Source organism: Pongo abelii, chromosome 13 (assembly GCF_028885655.2).
Source record: "Pongo abelii isolate AG06213 chromosome 13, NHGRI_mPonAbe1-v2.0_pri, whole genome shotgun sequence".
Classification (NCBI taxonomy): domain Eukaryota; kingdom Metazoa; phylum Chordata; class Mammalia; order Primates; family Hominidae; genus Pongo; species Pongo abelii.
The window spans coordinates 25386221-25407095 of record NC_071998.2 but is presented as its reverse complement, the minus strand read 5'-3'; the positions used below and the strand labels follow the sequence as shown (position 1 = coordinate 25407095).

Sequence of the window (20875 nt, the reverse complement as noted above, 5' to 3'; positions counted from 1 at the left end):
TCTTATATTTGTTTATTGTGATATTTCACTGTTGCATACCCTGATACCAAATTAGAGTTAAGTACTGTCTAAGAAAAAAAAAAACATGTAACTAAATACTTTTCCATACCGTTTTCCAAGTCAAGAATGACCAGAAAAAGTCGGTAGTCTCTCATATTTGTTTAGCATGTCGACTTTTTACTTATTGTTAAATTACTCAGAGTCTCAAATTGTACAATGCTTGAAAACAAATATGACAATTTCTGAGATTAAACTTTATTAAAGTTACTTTTCCAGAAAATTCAGTAAATATGGTAATACAGGAACAAACAGGCTCATAAGCCTTTTAAGTTTTTACATAATCTTTAATGATGTTGATCAGGAAATTCTTTCATTGGTGGAATTACTTCTCCAGTCTCCAGAATTGTATCACCCTAGGAAAACAAAGATACAGTTAGTACAAAAATCTTAAGTCTACAGAGGTGATAGTTCTATTCTGTTCTATGTTCATCAGATCTCACATGGAAAATGTACTTGAGTTCTGGCATTCCCTTTAAAAGGACCCTAGACAAAGTAGAAGCTGACTAAATCTGAACAATCAGTATTCAAAATCTTAAGGTACAGTGAAATAATAGGGAAATTTTCACTCAGAAACAAAATAATCAAAAAGGGCACGAAAATTATGTTCTCTAAATGATAAAGGGATAATCTTTTATTTTGTATGGCCCCAATAAATGGAGGCCCCAGAAAGAAGTTGCAAGGAAACATCTGCAGTTCCAGATAAGGAGGTAATGTACCCCCAGCAACTGAATGTGTTAAGCAATCACCAGTTTTCTGATTGGCTTACATACTGAATACAGAATACAAACTTTAGCTAGGCAACTGGTCCAGGTCTTTTCAATTCTTGATATAGAGTGTGGGCAAAAAGTCATGGGCATTGAAGCCAGAACCAAGTGGTAAGAATCTTGGAACTTCCACTGACAAGCTGTATAGTTTTAAGACAGATTATTCAATTTCAGTTTCAGCCATGTGTTTAAGATAGATTCTGTTAGCCTGCCAGTCCCTGAATGACTGGGAAGAGTAGAATTTTCCCCATCCCCACCCCAATCCCTGCCATTCCCTGACCTGGTACTGCTCAGGATTATAATCCAATGAAAAAATAAATATATTATGTTTATGCCATTATACATTTGGGCAACAATTTGTTACTACAGCTAGCATTATCCCATTGGAAATCATTGCCTTGAAGTGGCACTAATGCTGCTGTAATAAAAATCAAGCTATAGGGCACTGGCTTAGCAGTCTGGTAGCAAAGATAAAGATGGAAACAAAAGGCAGTGGCAAACTATTTAGCAAAATATCTCCTATAACTTGGAAGCAGACTGCCTAATGAACTTGAGGTTCTAGAAGAAGTAGCTGGGAAGAAAAGTTATAGTATGTGTTTGGATCCTTGGGATCCTTGGATGCCTTGGGAATGTACTTTAAGAAGCATGAGCTCAGGCAAAAAGTGGCTGATTTGAGAGGCGACATAAAAATGGAGAGGAAGAGAGAACACTTTGGTCCATGCTAGAGACTTTCTGTTCCTGACCAAAAAAAAAAGTTAATACAATCTAAAAATTTGGGCCAGTCATGGTGGCTCATGCCTGTAATCCCGGCACTTTGGAAGTCCAAGGCAGGAGGATTGCTTGAAGCCCAGAGTTCAAAACCAGCCTGAGCAAGAGTAGGACCCTGTATCTAAAAAATAAATAAAAAATCAGGACCTTGTGGTATTGGAAAATCACACTACTTCAACAATAAGTTAACACAAGAAATCTGAGCAACAGAAGCCCAATAAAGCTCAAACAGAGGGACACAGCCCTATGGCAAAGATCAGTTTAAAATGAAGGTAGCCTTTGAACCAGTCTGTCTCAGATGGCCTCCACATAGCTGCCACAGAGGTGAGAGAGGCAGATGCGTAAGAACAAAGAAATGAGAGAAGCTGGTAACTGTGTATAGGAAAAACCGATACTGGCATGAGAAACTGACTAGAAGTAAACACATTAGATGCCTACCAAATATTTTTCTTTTCATGCTTCTAAATGTTAAGGGAAATGGATGGACAAACCAAACATATAGTTTACAAAATCCTGCCAGAATGTTTGAAATTAAAACAACCTCTGGCATTCAACCTCCTGCAAGCAGGTGGCAGATTTTGAAGCCCATACAGCCCCTAAGGAGGGCATGCTTCCCAATACCATTTAGATGTGGTCTAGGTAGATAATGAAAAGAACAGACCCCCTGGACAGAGCCAGGAACCAGGAAGAACTATGGATAAAGGTGTTCTTTCAAGAAAACAAAATCAGTGCCCATTCAAGTAATTTCTCACACACAGGTTAGGAGTGAGATTTCAGAATTGCCAAGAACCAGTAACGACTATGCTATCCAAATTCTACCACTGAACAATGGGTGTGGTTGGGGGACAAGGATACAGTTAACTTGTCTTCTTAGTTCACTGATCCTCAGATCAACAGAAGTCATATCTAAACCTGATATACTATTGTACATCATCTAGAGATCATGGATTTGGGGCTGGGTGCAGTGATGGAATGGGACTTTGGGATTTCTCCCTAAGGAGAGGGACTAAGTGTGTTATGCATGGGTAAAGAAAGAAGTCAAGAGCTGTTTGGTGACTAGAAAGATGGAATGTAGCACAAACTCCATGAACAGGGGTCTGGGAAATAGCAAAGAGCACACAGATAATATTTGGGAAGATGAGAGTGAGTTTTAGCTAACAGAATTTGAGCAGAAGTGATGTAAGCTACTTCTAAAAGCTTAGACCCTAAAAATCATCCCCTGAGACATCCTGCCCTATCTTTGTATCACGATCTTGGAACCTCATATTCGACAGGCACGGCTGTAAGATTGAGGAGGATCACCTGATCCACAGTAGTCTGTGATGTCAACAAGAAATAAACCTCTGTTTTGTTAAGCCATTGAGATTTGGAAGTTTGTTATTACTTGTCCTATTCTAAACATATATACAATGAGCATTCTTCAGTTCCTCAAAGGGGTCATGGCATAGAAACAAGAAAGAACCACAATGGCAAAAAATACAGAAATATGAGAAATGCTACAGGATCCCTGATATGGTCTTCTGAATAGAGCTCTCCTTTTCCTTTGAACAGCAAATGGCAAAATAAATTAACATTTAAATGGAATAAATGGAAGACTAAATAAATATAAATTGCCCAACTGGAAAAACCAGCAGGATAATTTCCTATTTTGAGACTACCTAGGCTATAACACACATCAATGTTACACAATAAAACAAAAGGAGAAATCCCCTACTGTTTTGGTTTTTTTTTTGAGGCACGGTGCTCTGTCGCTCAGGCTGGAGTGCAGTGGCACAATCTTGGCTCACTGCAACCTCTGCCTCCCAGGTTCAGGCAACTCTTGTGCCTCAGCCTCCCCGGTAGCTAGGATTACAGGCGTGCACCACCATGCCCAGCTAATTTTTGTATTTTTATTAATAGTAGAGATGGAGTTTCACCATGTTGGCCAGGCTGGTCTCAAAATCCTGACCTCAGGTGATCCACCTGCCTCCACCTCCCAAAGTGCTGGCATTGCAGGTGTGAGCCACCGCGCCTGGCCCCCACCTTTTTTTTTTTTTCCGAGACAGAGTCTCACTCTGTGACCCAGGCTGGAGTGCAGTGGCGCAATCTCTGCACACTGCAACTTCTGCCTTCCAGGTTCAAGCAATTCTTGTGCCTCAGCCTCCAGGTAGCTGGGATTACAGGCGTGCACCCCCACACCTGGCTAATTTTTGTATTTTTTTTTTAGTAGAGATGGTGTTTCACCATGTTGGCCAGGCTGGTCTCGAACTCCTAGCCTCAAGGGATCCACCCACCTCGGCTTCCCATAGTGCTGTAATTACAGGCATGAGCCCCCGATACCCCCCTACTTTTTTTTTTTCCTTTTTCCTTTTTTTTTGAGATGGAGTTTCACTCGTTTCCCAGGGTGGAGTGCAGTGGCACGATCTCAGCTCACTGCAATCTCCGCCTTCCAGTTTCAAGCAATTCTCCTGCCTCAGCCTCCTCAGTAGCTGGGATTACAGGCACCCGCCACCACGCACGGTAATTTTTGTACTTTTAGTAGAGACGGGGTTTCACCGTGTTGGCCAGGCTGGTATCGAACTCCTGACCTTGTGATCCACCCACCTTGGCCTCCCAAAGTGCTGGGATTACAGGCGTGAGCCACCACGCCCGGCCCCTCCCCCAACTATTTTTTTTTAATTTTATTATTATTATTATTATTATTATACTTTAGGTTTTATGGTACATGTGCACAATGTGCAGGTAAGTTACATATGTATACATGTGCCATGCTGGTGCACTGCACCCACTAACTCGTCATCTAGCATTAGGTATATCTCCCAATGCTGTCCCTACCCCCTCCCCCCACCCCACAACAGTCCCCAGAGTGTGATGTTCCCCTTCCTGTGTCCATGTGTTCTCATTGTTCAATTCCCACCTGAGTGAGAATATGCGGTGTTTGGTTTTTTGTTCTTGCAGTAGTTTACTGAGAATGATGATTTCCAATTTCATCCATGTCCCTACAAAGGACATGAACTCATTATTTTTTATGGCTGCATAGTATTCCATGGTGTATATGTGCCACATTTTCTTAATCCAGTCTATCATTGTTGGACATTTGGCTTGGTTCCAAGTCTTTGCTATTGTGAATAGTGCTGCAGTAAACATACGTGTGCATGTGTCTTTATAGCAGCATGATTTATAGTCCTTTGGGTATATACCCAGTAATGAGATGGCTGGGTCGAATGGAATTTCTAGTTCTAGATCCCTGAGGAATCGCCACACTGACTTCCACAAGGGTTGAACTAGTTTACAGTCCCACCAACAGTGTAAAAGTGTTCCTATTTCTCCACAGTTAAACCAGGGTTCCAACTGGGACAGTTGGCCAGTTTTGGTGGCCCTTCCTAAAATTCCCTTGTTGCAACAGATAATCATTACTGTGACTAAGTCATTTGATTAAAGCAAGAATCACACTGTTTTGTTATTTAAATTGTGTACTTTTGAGTTATGATAGTTCATTATCTGTGACTAGAAATAGACAAGAACATAGTATGTATTCTACTATGCTAAACAATAACCTCACAAACAGCTAGTAAATACCAACTGACTACTGAGTCATCTTTTAATGCTAAAATAACTCATTTCAAATTAGTACTATAGCTCACACATTCATAGTATAAATTTTTTTCTTTTTTTTTTTTTTTGAGATGGAGTCTCGCTCTGTCACCCAGGCTGGAGTGCAGTGGCGCAATCTCGGCTCACTGCAAGCTCCACCTTCCGGGTTCACGCCATTCTCCTGCCTCAGCCTCCCGAGTAGCTGGGACTACAGGCGCCCGCCACCACGCCCGGCTAATTTTTTGTATTTTTAGTAGAGACGGGGTTTCACCGTGTTAGCCAGGATGGTCTCAATCTCCTGACCTCACGATCCACCCGTCTTGGCCTCCCAAAATGCTGGGATTACAGGCGTGAGCCACTGCGCCTGGCCCATAGTATAAAATTTAAAACACCCATTAGTGGATATTAAATTCACAGATGGAGAACTTAAGGTCAAATCTTGAAAATGAGGTACAAAGCCATAGGACATGAGAGTTTGCAATTAATAACAGAAATTCAGTTGCTGTCACCATGCATGGATGTTTGCTTAGGCTCATGCCCTAAGCTCTTTACCCAACATGAAACAGGACCCAGTGAAAAACTTTTGGTACTTTCAACTCCCTTTAGGAAAATCAAGGTCACAAAACATGTTTTACAGCCAGGTTGAAAATAAATGTGCTCACTTCCCATTTGAACTGTAATTGTTACCTCACACTATTTCTTCCTGTGTGTTTTTTTTTTTTTTTTTTTTTACAAGAATACACAAAACAGGGACTTAAATCGAAAGTGAGAAGGAAAGAACATTTTAATCTAATAATTGCTTGGAAAGGGAGGAAAAGGAGAGAGAAAAACAATAAACAAGAGAAAAATCAGAAGTTTTAAGACTTACAGGGAATATTCTGGGCTTCGTTTCAACTATGCCATATGGTTTTTCCTGTAATAAAAGTTAACTCTGTGTTAATTATGGTGTTAAGAGTTTCTTCTGAAAATAAGAAATAGGTCATACCCCAAATTTTAACTTAAGCTCCAAACTTTCACAGAACTCCAGATTCACATATCCAACTGTTTACTCAACATCTCTACTTCGCTATCAAATAGGCATCTCAAACTTAACGAGGTCCCACACTTAACTTCTCCTATCCCCAAACTGTTCCTCCCCATGTCCCCCATCTCAGTAAATGACACTCTTATTCCCCCAGTTATAAAAGCCAGAAACCTTGACTCCTCAGCACAGCCTGTTAATTCTATCTTAAGAATATACCCTGAATCCAACTGGTTCTCATCACCACCCTTGTCCAAGCCTCTATCATATTTTCACCTCAACTACCACAACAGCACCTACTAGCCTCCCTGCTTCCACTTGTGCCCTCCTATGCAAATGAAAAGTCTATTCTCCACACTTCAAGGCAGAGTACACTGATTCTTTTAAGATATGTCACTCTGCTCAAAGTTTCATAACTCTTAGAGAAAAAGCCAGTCTTTTCTCCCTCACTCACTCTACTACAGCTACAGTGGCTCCCTTCCTAGGAGTCCAATTCAGTCAAGCCTGCTTGTGCCTCAAGGCCTCTGTACTTCATGATTCCTCTACCTGAAATGCTCTTCTCCTAAATACTGCTTGACCTGTATCTTCATTTCATTGATGTTTGTCTTCAAAGATCACTTCCTCAGAGAAGCCTAATCAAAATAGCAAGCCTTATCATTCTCTAGTTTTTACCCTGCTTAATTTTTCTTCTATAGACTTGTTCTCCTATAACATACCTCTTTGTTTATATATTTATTACCAGTCTCTAAAACTAAACATTTCATGAGAGGAGGGACTCAATCTGCTCTGTTCACTGCTGTATCCTGGTCTTTAAAACAGTGCCTTGCACATAAGAGGTACTACATAAGTAATTGTTGAATACATGTACTTTTTATGCATATACATCTGCACAAGATACCACTGCCCAAAATTTAAAAGATTATTGGCATAATATAAGGCATAGAGAACTGGAACATGAGAGAAACTCAGAATACAATATGAGGACTTTAAAATGTCTTTACGTGCTAAAAGGCAAAAAGACACTGAAAACTCATCTGAGAGATGCAGAATTCAATTAGGCAGCAAAGGAATGAGCTGAAGCAAACTGGTTGCAATCTTATTGAAGATGCAATCCTTTACCTACCCAAATCAAGAGAAAAAGTAAGGCAAGTGAGTGGCTTTGGGACCTCTACTGACACAAAATGTTTAACTAAATATGTCCATCTATGGCTCAGGAAAAATCACCTGGAAGTGTGAACCCTCAGATAAGCAACCACATTACTGTATTGAATTGTCAACCTAGTGACTGCAGCTTGTTAAATTTGCTTCTCTTAGAAATGTCTTTTCGATCCCAGAAAAATGTAGTCAAATTTAGATATGATAAAGTAAGTTAAACCCAGAGTATAAATAAGTGAATGTGCCAACTTTTAAAAGTTCTGAAAACATTGGTACATTCCATACATTCTGTTGATTAGAGTTTGTAATGTGTAAGATAATCTGGCTAACAGAGGTTTTAAAAAATTAGGTTTAGGATTCTAGTTAAAATGCATAATTGATTTAGATTTGTGATTCTAGGTTGAAAAAAATTACTTCTTAGAATCATAAATTTACCATATAAATACTTCGAAATAAAACTGAACACACAAAATGTATAAATACAATTTAAAATATTTAACAGAATTTAGCTATGTTTGTAAATGGAATTGTTTCAGAAGAGTTCAACTTCAATTAATCCAAAGATAGTAAAAACAAAGGAGATTATTCTTATTTTACTAGATGCATAGTTTAATCGAATTTTAAAACTGAATTTAAAGAATTAGGAAAAAATTATGTTTTTATATTTGAAACTCAAGAACCGAATATTAATCTGTATTTTAAGTCACTGTAACCAGTTCTTTCTGCACATAAAAATCACTCTTGGATGTTAAACTTTCACTGACAGAAAGTAATATATTTTCTTCTCTAGGGTCTTACATGCCAAAATAGTGAAAACATAACAGATGTATAATGAAGTCGCCTTTTTATGAACATAAAGTTTTTTTAAGCCCATCAACAACAGAAATACAAACTATTCTCTCACCCTTAGATATATAAATTGTTAGCCCTTTTTAATAGTTGTACAGAGAGTTTGTGTTGGTTTGTAATGTGAAAATCCCCTAACCCAACTCCAATTCCTCTTAGAACTAATAATCTCATGTTTCTAACACATAAGACAGGCCATGTCCACTTGGACATCTCCAAAACTGCCATGGCAGCACATGCTCCTAAAAAATTCATTTTTTTTTTTTTTTTTGAGATGGAGTCTCGTTATATCGCCCAGGCTAGAGAGTGCGGTGGCCCGATCTCAACTCACTGCAACTTCTGCCTCCCGGGTTCCAGCAATTCTTCTGCCTCAGCCTTCTGACTAGCTGGGATTACAGGCACACGCCACCAAGCCCAGCTAATTTTTTTGTATTTTAGTAGAGATGGGGTTTCACCATGTTGCCCAGGCTGGTCTCGAACTTCTGAGCTCAAGCAATCCACCCGCCTCAGCCTCCCAAAGTGCTAAGATTACAAGCATGAGCCACCGCACCCAGTCTAAAATATTCACTTCTATCCCATCATCAGAAAGCCCTCCCTTCCAATACCCTACTTGTAATTTCCAAGGCTAGAGATTTTACAGTCATAAATGACTGTGAACTTTGGTTTTATCCCCAACTTAATCAACCACCAACTTCAGGTGTTTCTTCCTTTAAAAGTGTCTCTGGCTTTATTTTTCTTCTTCATCCCTGCTATCTTCACCTTAACCAGATTCTCAGCTGACATCTACTAAAATGCAATGGCCTCCAGCTGATCTGCCCTGCTGTCAGAACTTTCTTCCCTTCAATTCACCATACATTTCAATGTTTTTCTTTGCTTTCCTCAATGTATCACATTCATCAAGTCACTCTCCCAATAAAAAATGGAAAGCTTCCCATTGCCTATCACATGCAGTTCAACTTCTACCTAACTTTCAAGACCTTCCATAAATTGGTCCCAGGCTACCTACTCAACAGACCTTCCATTCTAGTCAGCTCCTCAGTCTTAGGTACATACGGCCACGTTCATTACTGACTCCATATCTTTGCTTCTAACAGGAATTAACTTTTTTCCTCCATACTCTTTCCCAAATTATACCTATCTTCCAACTTTACTATAAAGTCTTAGAGGTCAGGAATTTGGTCTTGTATATTCTTTCTATAGCAATAAAGGAAGAGGACATGCTAAGCACTCCGTACTTGTTAATCAAGGGGCTTAATCTGCTTAGTACACGGAACAAAGATGTCAGCAATCAGAATTTTAAAGAATCTACACAATCAATAGAGAACACAATCAGAGAGAATAAGTTATGTTGGGGGCAGGGGTGTTCTGAAAACCCCCCAAAATTTTGGTTATTTCACTCTTCTGTCAATAGGCTAACAGAAAGCCAACATCCACTGGATTATCTATAATTTGTTAGGCAGTCCTTAACTTCTGTCTTTATTCTGAAATAATTTTAAACTTACATAAAGCTGCAAGAATGAAAAAAAAGAACTTTTTCCTTGAATCACTTTATAGTAAATTGCTGACTAGTTTATTACTCTAGTATACTTCCTACAAACAAAGACAATATTCTTAAAATAATTACAATACAACTATCAAGATCAGGAAATTAACACTCATACATTACTATCTCTACATGATCTAAAAAATCCATTCAAATCTTCTCAATTGTCTCAATAATTGGACTTACCAGAAAATCCCCTTACATGACATGTTCTCCATTGATTGTGCAGGCTCTTTAAAATTCTGACTGCCAACACCGTCACTGTTCTTACAGATAATGCAATTATGCCTATTAATGAAGAATTGCATTTAGTTGGCATATCTCTTTATTCTTCCTCAATCTGGAATAATCTTAAAGCTGTTCTCTAACATTCATGATCTTGATGACATTTCTGAAGGTATAATGCCAATAATGATGCAGAACAGCCCCTCAGTTTGGGTTTATCTTCTGTTTCCTCATATGAATTTAATCAATAAATTACATTCAAGTTATGCACCTTTGGCAGGAATATCACAAAAGTAATGCTGTGTTCTTATTGCAGCCTATCAAGTAACACATAATTTCAGTTTGCCCCATTATCAATAATGTTAATTTAGACCCCTTGACTAAGGTGGTGTCTGCCAGATTTCTCTACTACAAAGATACTCTTTCTCCCTTTGTAACAAATTAAATACTTTGAGGATAAGTATTTTAAAATTAGTATTAGCATCCTCTTTTTTTTTTTTAATTTTCTTTTTTTGATTGAGATGGGAGTCTCACTGTGTCACCCAGGATGGCTGGAGTACAGTGGGCAGCACAATCATAGCTCATTGCAGGCTCCACATCCTGGGCTCAAGCGATCCTCCTGCTTCAGCCTCCTGAATAGGTGGGACTATTCGGCTTTTTTTTTTTTTTTTTTTTTTTTGGAGGGATGGGGGTCTCACTATGTTGCCCAGGTCGATCTCAAACTCTTGGCCTCAAGCAGTCCTCCCACCTCAGCCTCCCAAAGTGTTGGGATTACAGGTGTGAGCCACTGTGCCCAGACTAATGTTAGCATCCTTTGATGTTCCTTAGCTGAATTAAATATTACTATAATGATTCTCAAATGGTAATTTTTCTAATTCTAACATTCAGCAAATTATTGCATCAAAAAGCTTTCTTTTCTACCCATTTATTAATTCACTTATTTATATCAGTTTGCACTCATGGATTTTCATTTTATTCAGGTGACTATCATCTATTACTATCATTATTTATTTTGAGGTTCAAACTGCCCAGGCAGGAGTCCTTGCAGGCTGACTCTGTGTCCTTTGAAATATGTTCCCATCATTCTTTCAGCACTTCTTTACTTTCTGGCACAATAATATGTTCCAAGCTCATCTTATACTTTCTCTCCTCCCGCCCTAGAATCGGCCACTGCTCTGAGCTCTGAGTCCTTTCAGTGCATAACTGTATTTAGAAAATAAGACCTAGCTTCTAAGTGTGCTAATTACTAAGGAGTGGCAATGTTTCCAGGTCCTCTCAGTGGACAGAGCTAGAGAGTATGTACACACAGACACACATGCACACATCCACATTTACATCTGTATCTATTTCTAGGTCTATCAATACATTTTAAAAACCATGAGTTCACACCAGTACCTCCAATTCCATTCTACCACCACAAACTTTTCTTCCTTTTCACATACGTAACTCCCTTTTCCGGCAGTGAGAATCCTGTGTCCCTTTATCATCAACATATGTACTCACAGGCATACCTCACCTTATTGCACTTTGCTTTACTGCACTTCACATATATTGTGTTTTCTTATAAATAAAAGGTTTTAGCAACCCCGAGACAAGCAACTCTATCAGTGCCATTTTTCTTTTTTCTGAAAAATCTTCATTGCTTTTCCTGATTATATAACAAATGTAAAAATTCAAATATTACACTTTTTTTTAAAAAAAAGTACATTATAACATGTCATTAAATAAATGCCCATTTCAAAAAAATTCAAGTATCATAAAATACATGATTTAGAAAATGAGTCCTCTGTAATCCAGTCCCACCCCCATGTCCCCCAGGATTACTGCTGTTCAGATCAGCGTGTTTCCTTCCAGATTGTCTCTGCGCACTCACCACCTGCACTGCTGACATGAGCTCCATATTATCTGAGATGATAGTAACTGATAAATGGAGCAGGAGCAGGGTTCAGCTGCCAGTGCACTGAACAGCTTCCAGTTTCTACACAGAAACACTTCCTTCATAAAAGCTTGAAACTGCAACATCCTTTTGCATTATGTAAATGTATCAAGTTGAATCATGAAATTAACGATCGCTCACCATTTTTGACCTAGAAAACCGGCAGTTTCATGTGGTTCGACATAATAGCTATGGCCCTATTGATAGACATTGGGAGGTTTCCTTCTTTTTGCCATTATAAACAATACAGCAGGCCAGGCGTGGTGGCTCACGCTTGTAATCCCAGCACTTTGGGTGGCCAAAGCGGGCAGATCACCTGAGGTCAGGAGTTCGAGACCAGCCTGGCCAACATGACAAAACCTCATCTCTGCTAAAAATACAAAATTTAGCCAGCCATGGTGGTGGACACCTATAATCCCAGCTACTTGGTAGGCTGAGGCAGGAGAATCACTTGAACCCAGGAGGCAGAGGTTGCAGTGAGCCAAGATCGTGCCACTGCACTCCAGCCAGGAGACACAGTGAGACCCTGTCTCAAAAAAAAAAAAAGAAAAAAATTCAGCAGTGAATGTCCTTTTATGTTCTTTATGGAGTACAAACATCTTACCCCCAAAGCATGACACTTCTCTTTTGGGCATTTAGAACAGTCAAGAAGGATGGAGCTGCCCATTTGCCATGGAAATGGAGACCCAGCAGACAGCTGACACATAAACAACTTGTTCCTCAAACAAGAGTGGCTAACTTCAGCCATGACACCGTTTTAGTATGGTGACCACACCACATGAGCAAACCAAATACTGGTAAAACCAGAGAAGAGAAGAATTCCTTAGCTCAGGACAATTCTTATCCCAATTCTTATCCCTACTGACGACTCACAAGACATCCAGTAAGTACCCCAAAGTGGTCCTCTGGAAGTTGGGCTGTCAGAAGGTACAAAAAATGATTCAGGCCAGGCACGGAGGCCCATGCCTGTAATCCCAGCACTTTGGTAGGCCAAGGCAGGTGGATCACCTGAGGTCAGGAGTTCGAGACCAGCCCGACCGACATGGTGAAACCCTGTCTCTACTAAAAATACAAAAATCAGCCGGGCATGGTGGCACATACCTGTAATCCTAGCTACTTGGGAGGCTGAGGCAGGAGAATCACTTGAACCCGGGAGGCGGAGGTTGCAGTGAGCCAAGATCGCACTACTACACTCCAGCCTGGGCAACAAAAGTAAAACTCCATATACAAAATACAAACAAACAAACAATGATTCAGAAATGTACTGAAATCAGATTTGCCGGAAATATTTTTTAAGGTTTTTTCCAGGAGCTACTGGAGTGACCCCAAAAAAAAAAAAAAAAAAAAAGGCACCTGTTAAAATTATGCCCACGACAGGCCTTGAACAAAGACGAGAATGTGGTGTGTATATGTCACTGGCGCTTTCGCACAGGCCACTTCCTCTTCAACCTTGTCTGGGATTTGTAGATTCTGTTCAGGTCATAGCTGGTTTTGTGGGTGGTTTTCTTATGGCAGACAATGTGCACTCATTTTAGGTTCTCTGAGGTAGAAAGCAGGCCATAAAAAATATTCCCAGTCCACTTCTCTTCCGTCTTGTTCTTTAATTGCTTCCACCAGTGTAGGAATGATGGTGCGTTTTTGTTTCTACTATGTGATTCAGGTTCCAGGTCCTAAAGAGGAGCCTGCTCTCCCTGTTACTGTAGGGGTTGATGGAGTATCTCGACAAGCAGCCGTCCATGTCGAAGGGACCCTGGCAGGAGAACTAGCCTTCCGGTGTGCAGAGACGGCTGCCACCCTTGGCTCCTCTGTTGTAGCAGCTGCCGTTGTACTGCACAGACTGGAGCTTCTGGCACATGGAGCGGAGGACCCGCAGGAATTCCTCCTGAGCCTCTGCACCCACCATGGAGGAGCAGGAGCTCACCTCTCTCAGGTAACTCCGGATCCGGCTCTCACAGCTGTATCTCAGATAGCCAGACTTATTCCAAAATCGGGACTCCAAGCCTTCAAACCACAGTGGGTCCTCAGCCCAGGTGTCAGCTGCGATGTTCTGGCTGACATTGTACAGGAGGTCGGCCAGCAGCCTCTGCCTCTGCGGGGGCCTGTTCATCACACAGTAGCTGCCGGGCGGCCTGGATGAGCCACGCGTGCGGCTGGCGAAAAGCACTGAGGAAGCACCCGATGTCACTCACATAGCCCTGCTGCCAGGCCTGGCGCGAGGTAAGCAGCACCAGCTCGGCATTGTCGAGGACGCTGCGGTCAGCTCCATGCCATCCTCGTACGAGGGAGCTGGAAGCAGAGGTAGCCCTTGCGCAGCATCTCCCGGCAGCTCCTGCCCGCCATGCCAAACTTCCTCGGGCTGCACAGGGCCCTCAGCTTCACGGTCTTGGGCTTCTGGAGCACTGCAGATGTCCTCAACGCCTCTGGGCCCCCCAGGCCGCGGCACCCGCTGGCCAGCTGCTCAAGCCGGTCCAGGCCCCGGCCGCAGGGGTCTACACCGGGTGTGCTCTGCAAAACTGGCATGGGCCGGGCACCGATCCCGGAAACTCAGTGCCATTTTGCTAACAGCATGTGTTCACTTCACGTCTCTGTGCCATATTTTGGTAATTCTCCTGATATTTCAAACTTTTCCAGATGGAGTCTCGCTCTGTCACCCAGGCAGTGGCGCGATCTTGGCTCACTGCAACCTCCTTCTCCCAGGTTCAAGGGATTCTCCTGCCTCAGCCTCCCCAGTAGCTGGGACTACAGATGTGCACCACCAAGCCCGGCTAATTTTTGTATTTTTAGTAGAGATGGGGTTTCACCATGTTGGCCAGGCTGATCTTGAACTCCTCACCTCAGCTGATTTGCCCGCCTCAGCTTCCCAAAGTGCTGGGATTACAGGTGTGAGCCACCGTGCCTGGCCTCAAACTTTGTCATTATTGTTATATTAATATTTGTTATGGTAATCTGCACTCAGTGATTTTTGATGTTACTACTACAAATTTTAGGGGCAACACAAATCACACCCATATAAGATAGTGAATTTAATGAGTAAATGTTGTGTGTTGTGATTGTTCCACCAACTGGCCATTCCCCACCTCTCTCCCTCTCCTTGGACCGTCCTATTCCCTGAGACACAACAATATTGAAATTAGGCCAATTTAATAACACTACAATGACCTCTAACTGTTCAAATAAAAGAAAGAGCTGCATGTTTCTCACTTCATATCAAAAGCTACTTGGCAGGCTGAGGCAGGAGAATTGCTTGAACCTGGGAGGCAGAGGTTGCAGTGAGTCGAGATGGCACCACCGCACTCCAGCCTGGGTGACACAGCAAGACCTTGTCTCAAAAAGAAAAAAAAAACAGTGATTCCTCTGATGGATCTAGGCAAAGAAAATGGAAAATCTTCTGGGAAAGAATTTACTATCCTATATGCCATTAAGAAGATTCGTGATTAACAGGAGGAGGTCAAAGTGTCAACATGAACAAGAGTTTGGAAGAAGTTGATTTCAACTCTCGTGGATGACTTTGAGGGGGTTCAAGAATTCGGTGCAGGAAGGAACTCTCGATGTAATGGATATAGCAAAAGAACTAGAATTAGAAGTGGAGCCTGACGATGTGACTGAAGTGCCTCCATCACATGATAAAGCTTGATAGATGAGAAGGTGCTCCTTTTGGATGAGCAAAGTGGTTTCTTGAGATGGAATCTGCTCCTGGTGAAGATGCTATGAACATTGTTGAAATGACAACAAAGAATTTCGAATATTACATAATCTTAGTTGATAAAGCAGCGGCACGGTTTGAAAGGCCTGACTCCCAATTTTGAAAGTTCTACTGTGGGTAAAATGCTATCAAACAGCATCTCATGCTACAGAGATATCTTTCATGAAAATAAAAGTCAATCGATGTGGCAAACCTCAGTGTTGTCTCATATACATATATATATATTTTTTGTTTGTTTGTTGAGATGGAGTCTTGCTCTGTTGCCCAGGATGGAGTGCAGTGGTGCAATCTCGGCTCACTGCAACCTCCGCCTCCCGGGTTCAAGCGATTCTCCTGCCTCAGCCTCCCGAGTAGCTGGGATTACAGGCACCCACTACTACACCCAGCTAATTTTTGTATTTTTAGTAGAGACAGGGTCTCACCATCTTGGCCGGGGTGGTCTTGAATTCCTGACCTCGTGATCCACCTGCCTTGGCCTCCCAAAGTGGTAGGATTACAGGTGTGGGCCACCGCGCCCCGCCTGCTATCTTATATTAAGAAATTGCCACAGCCACTCCAGCCTGCAACAACCATCACCCTGATCAGTCAGCAGTTATCAACATGGAAGCAAGACCTTCCACTAGCAAAAAGATCACACACAGTCACTGAAGGCTCAGATGATCATTAGCATTATTTAGCAATGAAGTTTTTGTTTTTTTCTTTTTCTTTTTTGAGACGGAGTCTCACTCTTTTGCCAGGCTGGAGTGCAGCGGCACGATCTCAGCTCACTGCAACCTCCACCTCCCAGGTTCAAGTGATTCTTCTGCCTCAACCTCCCGAATAGCTGGAACTACAGGCGCCCGCCACCATGCCCAGCTCATTTTTTTATTTTTAGTAGAGGTGGGGTTTCACCATGTTGGCCAGGAGGGTCTCAATCTCTTGACCTCGTGATCCACCCGCCTCAACCTCCCAAAGTGCTGGGATTACAGGCATGAGCCACCGTGCCCGGCCTGTTTTTTCTTTTTAAGGCAGGATATCAACCTGGCACCTAGGCCAGAGTGCAGTGGCGCAATCAGTTTATTGCAGCCTCAACCTCCTGGGCTCAAGCAATCCTCCCATCTCAGCCTCTTGAGTAGCTGGGATTACAGGTGTGGACCACTATATCCAGCTTTTTTTTTTTTTTTTTTTTTTTTTTGTAGACATGGAGTCTCACTATGTTGCCCAGGCTAGTCGAACTTCTGGCCTCAAGCAATCTTCCTACCTTGGCCTCTCAAAGTGCTAGGGCTACAGGTGGGAGCCACCACACATGGCCCAGCAATAAAGTATTTTTAAATTAAAGCATATACATCATTCTTTTACACATACTGCTATTACACACTTATACCACAGCACAGTGTAAACATAACTTTTATATGCACCAGGAAGCCAAAAAATTTGTGTAACTCGTTTTGGTGGTCTAGAACCAAAGAATACTTTTGGAACTGCAGTGTTCTACAACCAATTCTGCAATATCTCTGAGGTATGCCTGTATTTGGCCAATCTCCCTATATCTAACCCATCTCTGTCACCACAACCACATCCCAGCATTAATACCTGCCTCACCTCATTCAGGTTCTGACATCTTACTCTGAGTTACCACTTGCCTCACTGCCTCATACCATCCTTCTTCCAGATGTCCTCCTCCCTCTGCTCAGGTACCAATATCCTATACTAGGCTGTTGCCATTGTTGCTCCCCAAAGAGATGTGCTCACCCTCCTCCCCTGCAACCCACTGAGGATCTAACACCCCTCTCTTGGTATACGAATGCCCTCCTCACTCTTTTGTGTTCCAACACTTCATGCTACGCAGTCACCACTGCTCCCTCTGCCACGCCACTTCCCAAAATGCATGCCCTTCTCATTCTGCCTGGGATCCAACACCCTGCACCAGACCGAGCCTTTAAAATACCACAACTGGCTCAGTTCAGTCAGCCCATGCAAGATCTGTATCAGTGAAAAAGTGCAGACATCTGGACATCCTGAGTTCTAAATAAATAAAAATTGTGAAGAATCAGATAAAATGAAGGAAACAGAAATGGGGTGATGACAAAGGTAAGCTTTGTCTATTTTGAATTTTTACCTTATATGAGATATAGGTTTTTAAAAAGGAGCAGAATTGTTTTCTCCCTTCCTATTCATGACCCCAAATTTACCCTAGTATTATTAGGTCACTACATTCTTACCACTTAAATACTAATTTCTATGAGGAAATCCATTTCAAGTTGTAAACTAGTGACAACATTTTTAAAAAACTATACCCAATTATGTAACTTTCATTAAACCTTTTACCTAAGAGAATTCAAAGTACTTCAAAATCTGTTTATAAGTGGCAGATTATTTCCACTAAGTAGGGTAAGATAGCCACAAAGAAAGTAATTTTGGAGAATATTAAAAATAAATTCTGAAAAGGACATACTTACAGACACATGATACTTCATGTAATAATGAATAATCCAGGCAGGTACAAGTATATGAGTGAAAACAAAGATACTCTTTTGGTATACCCCATGGACCTGGGGGAAAAAACACATACACAAAATAAACATAACCCATTTTTTATATTTATGGCAGAACAAAAGGCATCAATGATGTAACAATGTCATGACTATTTTACAAAACTCTAAATGGTACATAATTTCTTAGAGTCTGTAGGTAACCTCATCTATTCAAATATTCTTAGTAAATGTAGAGTCCGCTAGAAGATAGCTACAAAGTCCGGACCAAAATCCTTAAGCAGTATTTTGCAAGATTATAACAAGGCATTTACAGATTTTTTAAAGACTTCTAAAAATATCCTTATTATAAGTTTGTTAAAGATAAAATATAGCAAAATAATGAAAGAATAATTTTAATGTATTTAACCAGAGTAATCAAACCTACAGAATTTTTCAGGTATAGTCATCTCCCTTATTTATTGATCAATGGCACTCGCATCATTTTAAGTATAAGGCAGACAACCTTGACAACACCAATGCTGGAAAAAGGACGTTTTACATACTAAGATGGGGTGTCCCAAACTCACTCCAAAATGCCCTCTGCAACACTATTTTAAAAAAGAACTAAAAATGGAACTCTCCCATGTCTTCCAACTTGATTAAAAAACACCTATCCATTCAAGGAAGGGACAATCCAGAATCTAAGAACTATAACAGATATGATTATAAAAGAATAAATTAAAGTAAGATAAGGTGAATTTCGACACATGATTATTTATTTACTTCCTTATATCACTGGCTGACGGACGGGATGTCAACTTTAAATCAGTGACTGCCAATATTCCGATAATGTCAGGGATACAAAGGGTGGGAGAAGAGTTGAATTTTACCACCATAAATAAATATCCAATACCACTTTCCAGAAAAATTTTCAAAAATTCTATTGCACTAGACTTCGTAGCAGTAGAAACAGATACATGTTGATTACAATACGAACTCATATTCATTCCTAGCTCCCTGACCACCAGCAAATCACTGAAGCTTTGTAGGCCTCAGTTTCTTCACATTTAAAGTGAGGATTAGGAATATCTACCTTATAGGAATAAAGAAATGAAGTAACACATGTAAAACCCTCAGTAGAGTGCCAAGCACACAGCAAGCACCGATGTGTTACTTAGTATTATTACTATTATTATCCTGTCATCAGTAAGTGTTGCAGGTAACTGAAAGCAATTCTGAGATGTTTATCACCCATAACAGACCTCAAGAAAATACCCAGAGGCCTTGAAAATAAAGTTCTTGAATGAGTGATTTTCTTCAAAGCCCAAAATGTCATTTTTTAATGAAACACTGTGTTAAAAGTACAGAACGGTAGTTTAGAAAGGTAGCTCTTGAATGTGACTCACAAGGCATACCAACATCACATGGGGCTGTACTACCAGCTAGGGGCTGGCTGTGCCCTCTGGTAGTTGGATACTGTGTTACTTGGTCTCTAGAACCTCACACGTAAAAGTTAGACAAGTGTCCTCAAATACTAAAATCACAGAATTTTAATTCTAGCGAGTCCTGGGTTATTATTCTGAGGGAAGATTTCTACAGTCAAAAGAGAACCAAATGTGCAGCGTCCTGGAAAACCTAAGTATTAAAATTCGCCCCCGTCTCACTGTACTTGACAGTAAAAGGCATGATTCTCTCAATGCCATACATATTCCTGGACTCCTGCCTCCCAAGACTCCAGGAGGACTCTCGGGACTGGCCAGTGTCCCAGAGCACTGAGCGTTATCAGTCCTTGGTGTGGCTGCAGGGAGCGGACGTTCAGTGTTCAAGCTGCCGGCAGCGGTGGGGTGTGTTGGGGGGGACCAGAGAGGTCTGTCACTCACCATTTTCCTCCAAGGGGATTTATTCTCCAAAAATGTATTCCAGAATTTCTCCATAGGCCCCATCTTCTGTGGGGGCAGCACCGGCTCCCGATGGCTCAGCTCCTGGTCCTTCAGCCATCGCCTTCTCAGCTTTCGCAGCTGCTGCAGCCGCAGTTTCTCATCCGGAGTGTACTCCGTCATGTCGCCGCTGGTACCAACGCAAAAGGACACGGCGCACCCTCGAACTACGGACTAGTTACTTAAGCGCGCTCCCGCTCTGCAAAGCGACCTTGCGAGAACGCCGGGCGCCGCGCTCCGCGCGCCGTTATTACGTCATATCCTGGTCCCGCCTCTGCAGGGGCCCCAGATTCCTGGCGAGGAACGCAGTGTCCGGGCATGCGCAAAGGTCTCCACCTCCAGTTCTCTCTACGCCCCCCTCCGCTATGCCCGACCAACTTACGACCGGTTGGGGACAAGGAGTACTCGTAGTTGTGGGGCCTGGGGAAAGTGACAGATTAGACGAAAGTATGCTAAATTAGAGGACTGGAGGTTTTGCTAAAGAAGAACTTGTATGCCGGGAGGAAGAAGGATAAGCATAAGTGTTTCACTGAATATGCTGGCCAGATTCAAAATTATTTGCTTGCCTCTCCCACCTTGGAATGACCTAGAAAGTGTGTGAGAATAGTTACATCCCAGTTCACATCCCAGCTGTGCCAGTAACTGCTGAAGTGCCCTGGGCAGCTGTCTCATCTGTCTCTCCATCTGTACAGGAATAGTGAAAAGAGTAGCTTAATATCTTGCAAAATTGCATAGATGCATTCATGCTTTCACCCAAAAATACGTGAGGTGAAAATATGAAAGGGCATGCACGACTATTCAGCACGATTCATAATACCAAAATATTGGAAATTACCCCCAAATTCCTAAATAAAGGACTGCTTGAATAAATTGTAGTACAACAGTCAAAAG

At 41.6% G+C, this 20875-nt stretch overlaps 1 protein-coding gene and 1 pseudogene across 1 annotated transcript; both read right to left on the bottom strand.

The window, feature by feature from the left end:
- Positions 1 to 156: 156 nt before the first annotated feature.
- Positions 157 to 20206, bottom strand: NDUFB6 (NADH:ubiquinone oxidoreductase subunit B6). The gene is given in 4 exon segments (NM_001131950.2): positions 157 to 413; positions 6034 to 6078; positions 18033 to 18125; positions 19928 to 20206. Coding segments are annotated over 4 exon segments (387 nt in total). The 5' UTR covers positions 20108 to 20206; the 3' UTR covers positions 157 to 344.
- LOC129047801 (DNA fragmentation factor subunit beta-like) lies at positions 13203 to 18002 on the bottom strand (annotated as a pseudogene).
- Positions 20207 to 20875: the final 669 nt, after the last annotated feature.